Source organism: Anopheles maculipalpis, chromosome 3RL, assembly GCF_943734695.1.
Source record: "Anopheles maculipalpis chromosome 3RL, idAnoMacuDA_375_x, whole genome shotgun sequence".
Taxonomy (NCBI): Eukaryota; Metazoa; Arthropoda; class Insecta; order Diptera; family Culicidae; genus Anopheles; species Anopheles maculipalpis.
The window spans coordinates 56,376,837-56,388,850 of record NC_064872.1 but is presented as its reverse complement, the minus strand read 5'-3'; the positions used below and the strand labels follow the sequence as shown (position 1 = coordinate 56,388,850).

Sequence of the window (12,014 nt, the reverse complement as noted above, 5' to 3'; positions counted from 1 at the left end):
TGGCATTAAGGCATTCTTCAAAGAACAGAAAGAAAGAAAATAATAACTGAAAAATTTATATCAACTTTCTCTGGTTGGTTTGCCATGCTCAAATGATGTGTAAGAAATAAATAAATTGTTAAATGGTAAGGAAACATGCTATTTTCGCTGATTTAATTTATTTGCTTTCAACATGCTTAAATTGAATACACTTGACAATAAAAATTTTTTTTTATAATTTTTTATGAGCTTTGCTTTCCATCTTTTAAAATAACGGACTATTTAAAAATGTCGGCTTTTCGCATTTCGAAATCATGTTCGAAATAACAAAACGTGGACTCCGACCGTTTGTATGGGCCGGATAGGAATGTTTGTTCCGATGAACAGGCAACTGTCAAACTATGGTAAACAAAAGCAATCCGATTTCCGATGAAAGCAGCTTGGCGGTGTTTGCAGTGAAAAGCGGTGTTGTGATTAAATTTCCATCATGGACGAGAATTCAAATAGTCAACAATCTAATGTAAAAGCGCGAGAAAATCATGACACCAGCGACAGCGATGTAGAATTTGTAGAAAGCAACGTGTCGGTAGTTTGTATCGATGACGAAAATGTCGAAGTGACGAATTCACAAAGGAAGGGTACCGTGCCGCTAGTAACGATTCACTTCAAGAACAACGAAGTGTACCAGAAGCTTAAAAAAGCTATCTCGTCTGCGTTACTGGCAGTTTTTGAGGAAAATCTACCGAAGCAACCAGTAAAGATAGACCTAGGAGAAGATGGCTGCTCGATGGAGGTTAATGAGGCCGACACCACGGAGATTGTGGACGACGAAGTTAACTCTCTGTTCGTCATTGACTCCACACCGATGAAGAACAAAAAGAGCAATGATCCTATACCGAGTTACAAAAAGTCGCTGAACAAAGTGTACGACGGACAGACACCACCGTCAGCTTCCAACTCACTGGCAAAGCGAACGAAAGCGAAGCAAACATGCTGGAACTGTGCGGGCAGTCACGCTCTGAAGGAATGCAAGGAGCCAAGAAATTATGTGCGCATTCGGCAGAAGAAAGAAGAGTTCCAGAAAAAGAACGAACGATATCATGCCGATCTGGAGCAGAAGTACGGTCACATTCGGCCGGGCCATTTAAGTCTGGAACTGCGTAATGCGCTCGGTCTTGGGCCTCGCGATCTTCCGCTGCACGTGTACAAGATGCGCATATTTGGCTATCCACCCGGGTGGCTTGAGGAAGCGAAGATAACACATTCCGGTCTGCAGCTGTTCGGATCGAACGGTGACGCCGTCCAGCATTCGGATGAAAGTGATGGCGAGGTTGACAATGCCCGCATGAAGTACGATGTGCGAAAAATCATCGAGTATCCCGGGTTTAATGAGCCACCGCCTCCGTCGATGTTTGACGATTCGAAGTACTTCAGTGTGCCGCCCTACTCGGAGGAACTGAGTCGGGATAACATGATCCGTCAGTTGGAGGGAACGTTAGTGGGAGGCTATCGGCGTAAGAAAATGAAGCTGACGGTCGAACCGGACGTGGAGAATATTGCTGATTCGACAGCGAATACGGAAATAGTTGACATGGATGCGATGGAGGGTAGTCCGGAACTGCCGAAAACTCCCAGAGCGGAAGAGCTGGAGGATGGTGAAGTGTCTTCCGATACGGAAACGAACCATGTAACGGCTGTCGAAGACCAAAGTGTTATATTGGTTGAGACTCCAGTGGAAGTGATCACATTGAATGTAAGCGTTGGAATGGATGAAAAATTGCTTTTCAAAATACTAATTTTACTTCTTCCTTTTGTAGGACACGCCGATAGTGATGCCGCAACCTGATCCACCATCGCCGACCTTGGCAGATTTGCAGGCCAAACAAAATCAGCTTATGGAGCAGTTGGCAAATAGTTCCGTAGCGACGGAAGACTCTTCCTTCGTTAATGACATTTTGCTCGCGGAAAAGCTGGCTGAAAATCCGGAGCAGATCGCGGAACAAGTGGCCAGCAGTTCTGGTGCGACTGAAGACTGTTCCTTTATGGATGACGTGATGCTTGCGGAAAAGCTGGCGGCTGAAGCAAATCATTCGACCGAAGCAACAATATCTTCTTCAATGCCTCCACCTGCGCCACCTGCTCCAGCTGCTCCACCTGCACCACCTACTGTAGAACTCCCACCGCTACCGCCAACACCACCCGCACCACCATCGCCATCGACCGCTAGCCTGCCAGAAACCGGACAATCCATACGACCACCAGAACCGGAGTCATTTGATCTCGGCGAAATAGCGATGAACAAGGTGCCGTACATCGATGAGCCAGCCAGCATGGGACTGAAGCGAATGTCACTCGGTACACCGATTTTGAGTGCGTTCACACCGTACAGCACGCTGCCGAGTGGTGAAGCGTTTTCGAAGGGTGTTAGCGATGTGATACATTTCGAAAATCTGCCCAACTCTACCGGCAAATATCAACAGATGAAGTCTCTTCTATCGGAAGTGCGATTGAAGATGATCGATCATTTGCGTGAGACAGAGGATGGAAGTTAGGATGAAAGGTAGAGCCGACGTATAAACCAATAATGGAGCTTGTAATATGGAGCATTGGTAGGGGTTTTTAGCGTTTAAGGAATACTTGAGGTACAATCAACTCGAGCTATTTGAATGTGGCGAAACAACGTACAAATAATTGTACTGAGAATTTATCTTTTGTTTTTGACATAGTTTTGAAATCAAAACTGACTATGAAACTATGTCAGTTTTGCGTATGATTTGAATGAATTATTAATTTGTATTCACATAAAATGTGTTTCTCGATTTCATTCAGAAGGATGTTATGTTCAGACCTACACATGAAACTATTTTTTTACCGGTTGAACAGTTTTGAGCTTTATCGTATTGATGTACACAACTATCTACCATACGATTGAGGAGCATTTCCTTTTTTGAATCTTAAAATTGTCAGTCTGTCAATCATTAAACCCTATTAATCTTGCAACGACGTTTAAACTATTATCTTTTTGGAGCAGACTATATAAAACAACTCAGTACATGTTCAGCATGCCTCTCTCAAGTAACAAATGGTGTCAACAACACATGTACAGTGAATATATAAAATTTGACATTCTATTTTGTGTACTTTTACAGTCTTCTTTATTACATATTCTGATTGCATACGGTAGAGTATACTTATTGCTGTAGAAGTGCTCATTAGGAGTCCATTATCTCGCTTCCTCGACCTAAAACGACTAATGGGAAGCCGGTTGTCCGGTTACTAGTCTCGCTAAAATCAATTACGAGATCATCATACAGCTCGCGGAGTCATTGTAGCGGCTTCACCAATGCCATTTTGCACGTACAGTTTTAATCATTTTTCAGGTTATTTTCCTCTCGAATTCTTGGTAGGATCGAAGTTCTCTGTGAGAGTTCTTTGCGCATTGAGTTCACACTGATTTTATTGTTAAAATCAATTATAGATCGAAATATTTGATGCTCTCTAAAAAGGTGCAGATGACAACGGCGCCGGTCTTAACACAAATGGACCGAGGTCAAATCCCAACCGAACCGTGGTTACGTGGATTACGTGGTTATCGTCAAGTCTAGTAAGCCATTTAATTTTCGGCGTGACCTAGAAGGTCGTTAATCCAAGAAGAAGAAGAAGATCTGAAGCTCTGCAAATACCTGTCGCTGAGATATATAATATGTATAATTCACTTCGGACATCCTCCTGGCTCATCTTCTTTCGTGTCCGCTAGAGTGGAGTAGGATCGCCGAGGCCGTACGCGTTGTTTCTTCTGCGCTGCAAAATGACCCGGAGCGAAGAACGCGCGAACCAGCCTCCAACTGACGGTCCAACAGAGCAACAAACTGTGCGTGAATATTGTAATAGGAGTACGCACGGCACACTTTTGGGAAGAACGTCATTAGAGTCGACCACCAACCCCACCGCAGCTTACAACGACGTCAGCGCGGCGAGAAGCGGTCCAAAATTTATCAGCACGGAGAGTGGCACCAACAATGATCGTTCAACGTAGCAGAGAACGAGCGCCCGGATTCGAATAATGAGGGTAACTTCGTGTCCTTCGAGAAGGATCGATTTCAATTAGATCGTTTTAATCGCATACTAAGCAGATGGCTTGACGAGTATGGATAGCTTGAGAAGTTGCGATTGAAAACCTTATGTATTTATAGAATTGGATGACGATTGTGTCAGGGACATTGGAGTGTTCCTTGAAGATAAGTTGAGCTTTCGTGACTGTCTGAAGCAAATCATCATCTGGGGTAACCAGCTTATCTAGGTGATTCTACTTCGGTCCGGATTCACTCTACTGCTTTCTAGTCTGATTAGTCGTGGCGCGAAAATTCACAAAATTAGATCTACGTTTCTGGTGGACTTCCGTAGATTACAACGGTCTCAGTTCGCTCCTCGGTGTAGATACGCTGTGGGAGTGTGTAACAGGTTGGCTGATAAGTCCCTGGTCTAACAAAGAAAAACACATTTTTTTGTCAAAATTCGTTTTTATTATTCAACATAGTTCCCTTCAAGAGCGATACAACGATTATAACGACCTTCCAATTGTTTGGTACCATTTTGGTAGTACTTCTTCGGTTTTGTCTCAAAATAGGCCTCAGTTTCGGCGACCACCTCTTCATTGCAGCCAATTTTTTTCCCTGCGAGCATCCTTTTGAGGTCTGAGAACAAGAAAAAGTCGCTGGGGGCCAGATCTGGAGAATACGGTGGGTGGGGAAGCAATTCGAAGCCCAATTCATGAATTTTTGCCATCGTTCTCAATGACTTGTGGCACGGTGCGTTGTTTTGGTGGAACAACACTTTTTTCTTCTTCGTTCTTTTTTCGTTCGTCAAGCAACCAAAAGTTGCTTGACAAAAGACGCTCTGTCTCACAAACAAATTGACATACAGACGTCAAATTTTGACACGAATCATTTGAAGGTTGGTGCTATATAAAAATTATATGCATTTAATACTAGCGGCGCCATCTATGTGTCAGACCGGGGACTTATCAGTCAACCTGGTTTGTATAATGCAGAGATCCAGAGATTCCGACCAACAAATACGTCTTGCCCTACACACCTCGGCTGCATATGAGAGAGACCTCACTGAAAATCGCTCTCGCTGAAAATAAAATTAAATTTACATTCCTGACTTACGGAATACTAGTCCTAGCTCTTGCAGTAGCTGTAACGTATATATTAGTTAGTATGAGGGCTGACAATAAAGTAAGGTCTCCAACGCTGCAACTTCGCCGGATCACGCGCTAGGCGAAATCTGGCAACACCGCCGTGTTCCTTGGTTCCCCCACTACCACTTTGCTGCTGGGAGAGGCTTCCCCGACTGCTCAGTCTTGGCTGATCAGCCGTCAACGATGGAGGTACCTCTCGCGTCAACGTCCAAGTGCGAATTGCTATTGAAATCCATCGTCAACTAGTTGAAGTTTACGGGGAAAAGTGTATGGACATAAAAAACGTGCGCAAGTGGAGCCGCGAGTTCAATTCCGGGCGCACTAATGTTCACGACGAGGAGAGAAGTGGCCGACCGTCGGTCTCGGATGCGATTGTTCAAGCAGTGGAGGCAGAAATGCTCAAAAACCGCCGTGCGACAATTAGGGACTTGGAAGAGAAGCTTGGAGGAGTGTGTAGCAGCGAAACAATCCGTCATATCCTTGTGAACAACTTGCAGTATCACAAAGTTTCTGCACGATGGGTGCCGAAACAGCTGACCGAAGACCACATGAAGCGGCGCGTGGAATGTGCGACCAAAGTTGTGGCCCGTTTTGAAGAGGAAGGCGATGATTTTTCATGATCACCCTTCCTATAGTCCCAACGTGGCCTCAAGTGACTACCACATGTTCCCTGCCCTGAAAAAACATCTCGGAGGGAAGAAGTTTGAAAGTGACGCGGAGGTTCAGAAAGAGGTCAACACCTGGCTGCGCGAGGCGGACGGAGAGTAGTATTCTGCCGGCATAGACAAGTTCATCGTGCGGATGCGCAATGTGTTGGAAAAAATGGCGATTATGTAGAAAAGTAGCCAAGACCTTGACCTTTCCAACTGTGTATCGCTTTTTGTAAATAAATGTCATTTTCTATGAAAAAAAAAAATTGGAGACCTTACTTTATTGTCAGCCCTCGTAGTTTATATTTAGTCTTCATAGGCGTGTTAAGCCAAGAAGAAGGACTTTCGATTCGATGCGTTCAAATGTTCATACAGCGGATGAGATGCCTTATGGACCCTCAGCGCAATTTTGATCTGTCATTGTTTCCAGCTGTTCTGCTCAATAGATGCACAACCTGAATTAGGGAAAGAAAGAATATTGAATACTTCCATTTGCCACTTAGAGTTATGTCTAATGTATGTACGTTTGCAAGTAAACTGCTGTTTTAAACCAATTAAAGGACATTTATCATACGTATCACTTTGCTAATTGTTTGAACAGAGTAGGACAGCCATCACCTAACCCTTTCCTAAAATTTACCACCTCTCACACCAGTACCAGTCATCCTAGTTAATAAAACGAAATTATCATAAGACTTTGTTATCTTCTTCCATCGTGCTTCAGGATAAAGTATGAGCGAAAGTCTGTCTAAACGGTGTTTGACCGTGCTGCTTGCGGCCCGGCTTCGGCAAGTGTCGAAACGGCATCTTACGGTGCGACTCATCCAGAGCCAGAGCTAATGCAGTCACCTCTGATCATCGTCGTCTCAGCTGGTGTGGGTCTAATGTGTACTTTAAATATTATATTTATTACCTCGCATTGCAATGAAACACTGTCGTCCTCGGTGGGGTAGTAATAATTTTAATAACAGATAAAATATAATTTCACATGCACCCGGGGTGGCTCCGTCGTTCGGTGGGAGAAGCGGGGTCTGACGGACTGACTGAAAGCTAGGATTCGGGTGAAGCCACTAACCAGGTGGCAGGTGTAGTCCTAGGGAATATCAACAAACAAGGTAACTGTAAAACTTTTGTCGAACCTTTCCCCGCCGTTCCTGTTCCCTTTCCCCGCACAGGTGGTACGGTGTGGTTGGCCATGGTGAAATGGGCTACCATGAAATGGAGCGACTGTTTGACTTGGTGGTGGAGAATTTATGTTGCGAAGGGATTAAATTTTACGCTCCGTGAATACTAAAGAATAATTAATGACCGCCGACCGTTGACGATAGGGAGATTGGTTGGTCCGGTGCCGCCGACCTGAAGCACCCGGGATTCCCGGGTGCTTCCGGTGCTCCTGTCGTCAACAATAATGCCCGAGCGCGTAAAACTGGATGGCTGGAAAATTAGCAGTAACTGCGGCCATCCGTCCTCGGTTTGCAACGCGGACTCTCACCGCCAAGTGCCATCCCGGACGCACAGCAAAAGCCTCGAACAACACAGCAAACGTGACACGGTGTTTTGTTGCACATTCGGTCGCTTAGCTTTGCCCATCGGCGGAGACGGAGACCAGAGACTGAAAACCGGACAATTTTGCATCCAAAAACCCGTGAACAAACAACGGACGGACGTACATTGAGCCACAGAGCGCGGGAACTCAATTCATTTGCAGCCATTCATTCATCCTTCCATTGGCCCGGTATGATGGCATTTACACTGTTTGTGGCGACCAGGCGAGAATAATGTACGGTCCAATGTTTTACTTGCGAAAGCTAATCCTTCTCGTGTCCTCGCACCGGGTTTTGCGCACACATTTTTCGCCAAAGGACAGGACCAATTCTCTTTTAATTCCGTGCCATAATCTGACGGGATAAATCTCTACGTAGTGTGCGCGAGGTTTCGAGGAGCCGGAAGGTGGTCTTTTTGTCTTTGATGCTGTGCGGGGGCGGTGGACTTTCGGAGCGAATTGATTCCTTGTCGTGCGAAAAGCGACGTTTGTGCAGATTCGTGGTCGGCGCCGGCGGGTGTTGATGGTGGCTGAGTAGCTCGAATTTACTAGGTTGTATTGGCATAAATTCCGATTTAAATTATTTATTGCCCCCTCCTTTCCCGCCTCTCCCCACACGCACTTTTTTCCCTCAACTCATCTCTTTCGTTCGGTTGTCTTTCGTGAGCGCGGCCACTAACAATGTTAGGCGTGGCGTCGAATAGAAAACCATTAGTTTGAACGGCGGGACCGTATTTAATGCGCTGGGAGACGCATGCCGCGCACTACACCAGCATCCTCTCGCCTTTCCGCCAAAACTGCCCATCCAATGGGGTCGGTCTTTGATTGCTGGCTGCGTGTTTTTGGAGGGGATTTACTGGTGGAGCTTGAGTAATGATGCCACCAAACCCCATCGATACCGGCACGATTTCGGCAGCTCCTGCAGGGTTTGCTACGTTATCCCGAAGAAATGTGATACTGGCTGTCGTGCTTGTTATTGTTGATGTTACTGTGGCTCAACGCTATTTACAAAAGCCGACCGGACCGGCTGGCAGGCCGGGGTGGGTGGAAACCGCTATTTATTAGACCGAGCGTACCAAGAAAAGCACGCGACAACAAGCTTGCCGGAAACCGGACGTACACGTTGCGTTTGCGGCTGGTGCTTGGCGCCCAAGTCGATAATATTTGTCTCGAGCAATTTGGGCAATTGAGCTAACCGCACACGCCTCGTGCACAAATAGAATGCCGTTGACGCGTGGCGTTCGGGTTTGGTGGAGGGCCACCGCCAACCTTCGGGAGCAAGCGGAGCGACATTCGCAAACAAAGGCCGCGTTAAAGATTTATGCAGTACTTTATCATCGTGGCATGCTTATTTCGTTCCGCTGGCTGATTACGAGTGGTGAAATCATTTTTGTGGCGTACCATTTTCTGATACGCTTTCCGTACCAAGGGCGTCCAAGCGGTGACTTTAGAAAAGTGTGCAAGTGATAGAGTTGTAAAAGTGGGCTGTGTGCGCTTCCGCCACCAAAAGCGGCCACGGTCCCAAAACCGGATAAATGGTGGCTCGTTATTAGAAACTGTAAAGCGCTCGTTTCCGGTTCGCGCATTCGGGGCCGGGTGAAGTGGGATAAATCATGGCGCCTTGAATCGCGCCGATCGTTTGTGGATGGGGGGAGTGGGGATGGGGGGGGGGAGCTTTTCTGGGATGCTCCGGACGGGGGGATGCTGGGAGTGGGAGGGGAGAGGTGGGGGCGAGTAATTGAATTTCAAATTTATTGTACACTGCCGGCGGCATTCCATCAACCTGATGATGTCGGATGGACTGTGCGAATGCCATAAAGTGCATGTTTAGTACTTAATGGCGTGATTTTGGGTAGGTCTGCGGATGCCTTTGCCGACGTACCCGCACTGGGCGCGATCTAATGGATGCGCCGTATTCAAATTTAATTTGGCATGTAATACACGCACTTTTGCGGTGCGAATTGTCGAGTTTTTATCGCAATGTTTTTGTTTTCGGTTTTTATGGCGCACTGAAGGGTGGGTATGTGTGTGTGTAAGTTTGACTAAGTGGTTCGTTCTGGTTTTGAAATGCGCACTAATATTAATGGCGCATAGGTTGAATTGGTGATGGTGAATTCGAATGGTGAAAATTGGTTTTAATCGCATGGCGTATTATGCACGGATACAAATTAATATGATCAATTTAACGATAATTGCATACAACCAATATAATTGAATAGTAATTACTACTAGAATATATTAAATTTTTGGCACAAATGATGGATAATGATATTTTGAATTTTTTGTATTATTGCCGTCGTAATTTGATTTGGTTTTAAAAATTCAGCAAATTTTATAATTTTCTCATAATGACCTTTATGAACTGCTTATAAGCAATTGATTCGAGCAATTGAAATCATCATGGTCGAGGAACTGCTATTGAAGTTTAATCGCAAACAATATGGTATAACTCACACCCGTGGCCTGATCAGGGTTGAGCACCTCGCGTAGATATGGCCAGATAGGACAACATAGGCTCTTCATACTCTACTCCGACTCAATAAGGGGGGGGGGGGGGGGGGATTCCATTTTACGGGCGGTTGCACGTCCGACGAGGCAGGGTGTTAGGGGAGAGGCCTTGTAAGCCACCCGCAATATCATTGCAACGAAAGAACCATATGTATTACCGTTTCGAATTTTACAATATCCTCTTACATCTAGAGTAGGGACGGCTCAGTGGCAGAGGCGACAACAGCACCAGTCTTCACATAGCAGGACCGAGATCGTTCTCATGTAGTGAGGAATAACTATCCAACCACTAGGTAACAGCCATTACATGACCGGCGTGGCCTGCAAGGTTGTTAAGCCAAGAAGGAGTCTTACATCTAGAGCATACAAACCCGTCTATGTCAGCTTCACAGTTCTCGGTATGACAGTCTCTTACAATGGATGGATGATGGCAATTGTCTTAAATATTTATTAGAAAATAACTGCTGTGTTGACAGCAGGGATCAAGCAGTCCATTTTGATTTTTTTGCATCGTCCCATGCGGTTCTCGCTCGCCGAAGATCCTGGATCAATATCCTACCGTGGATAGTGTAATTTTCGGGAGCCCCAAAGGATCAAAGAGCGACATCACGCATTTCAGCACTTCTCTTTTAGTTGGCGTGTGTTCCGCGTCGAAGACCTTCGCGATTTCCGTGTACGTCTGAGTGTAGAATGCCAGCTCATCTGACATCGGGTTCCACCGTAGCCCCAGCACGCGCTCTCCTTCGTCCGTGGCCGACGTCAAGCTCTTGGCATTCGAGGAGGCGTTTTCGTGGCCAAGTTGTTGCAGTACATTTGGTTCATTTTACGTCCAGCTTCGCAGTAAGAACCCTCCATTCTGGAAGATTCTGTGAACCTCTTTAGTAACTCGGCTCGCCTCCTGCCTTGTGCCGAAGCTGTCGAGGTAGTCGTTGACGTACGTGCTAGACAAGATCCCCCTGACCGTCCGGGGATACTTCTCCGCGTGCTTTTTTGCGTTCCGATTCTTAACGAATTGTGCGGTGGCCGGAGAGCATGCTTACCCAAACGTAACGACGTCCACCAGATAGACCTCCATGGCTTCACTTCGGTTGTCTCGCCACAGGAATCGTTGCACATGGGTATCCTCCTTTCGCATGCGTATTTGCAGGAACATCTCCTTGACGTCAGCGCACATCAGCGCACGTCAGCGTCAGATCCTTTTAACAGCATGTCATTTAGAGAGGTTCCTTGTACCTTCGTAGCCGCGTCCCAGATGATGCGCACCATTACAGGTTTTTTTCGGGTTCGTGACCACTCCCAGACGCGTTTCGGATCTGCCTCGGAGAGTACAGCAGCCGTATCCTTGTGAACATAACCCTTTTCCAACAGGTCTTTCACATGAGGATGAACAGCGGCTTTGAAGCCTTTCCAGGAAACCCTTCCCTTGTCTTCAGCGGCACAGCCAGTCACATAATGTTTCAGTTGTTCCCGCCGAACAACTGAAGATGGCCCTGCCGGTTCGTTTGGGTCATGAAGAAGCGCATGATGTCGCTATGCACAACCGTTGATGCCACATCGCTGTCGATTTTTACACCAACGCCAGTTGTGCTTCTCCAGGCACCCGAAGCACACCGAAAGCTCTCGTGCCCTTTGCCATCGCTCCGTCAGCGGAAGTTCCTGAAACCTGAAACACGTTCCCATCGCATGGCCCCTACCGTTGCACAACAAGCAACTGTTTTCCGCCGTTGTTGAAGTTGTGGCCGCCGGAGGTTTTGCGTGTGCGTGAACATACCCCTTCGTAAAGGGAGAATTACTGGTACCACCCACGGATGGAGAATCCACTACAGTCAGCCTCGCAGCATCTTCCGCCAGATCTTCCATATAGTCGTTAAAAGTGGTCAGGTCTACCGATACCATTTCCCGAATGTGTCGCGACCAACTCATCTGTTGATCTACCGGCAGCTTGTTGACCATCTCTTCCAGCTGAAGTGAGTTGGTTATGAGCGCCCGTTCACCCGCTGCCACCATGTGATCCACCATACATTGCACCGCCTCTCCATACTCGATGATGCTTTCCAGCTTGTCCATTCTCGGAGCCGGAATCCTATGCACCCTATCGATCATGGTTCTCAACAGGTGCACCGGTCGCCCA

At 46.6% G+C, this 12,014-nt stretch overlaps 1 protein-coding gene across 1 annotated transcript; it reads left to right on the top strand.

Annotated features, from left to right (window-relative positions):
• Positions 1-466: 466 nt before the first annotated feature.
• LOC126561812 (zinc finger CCHC domain-containing protein 8 homolog) lies at positions 467-2,531 on the top strand. Its single transcript, XM_050218138.1, has 2 exons — positions 467-1,732; positions 1,797-2,531. Exons 1-2 carry the CDS (start codon positions 467-469, stop codon positions 2,529-2,531), a joined length of 2,001 nt encoding a protein of 666 aa, XP_050074095.1.
• Positions 2,532-12,014: the final 9,483 nt, after the last annotated feature.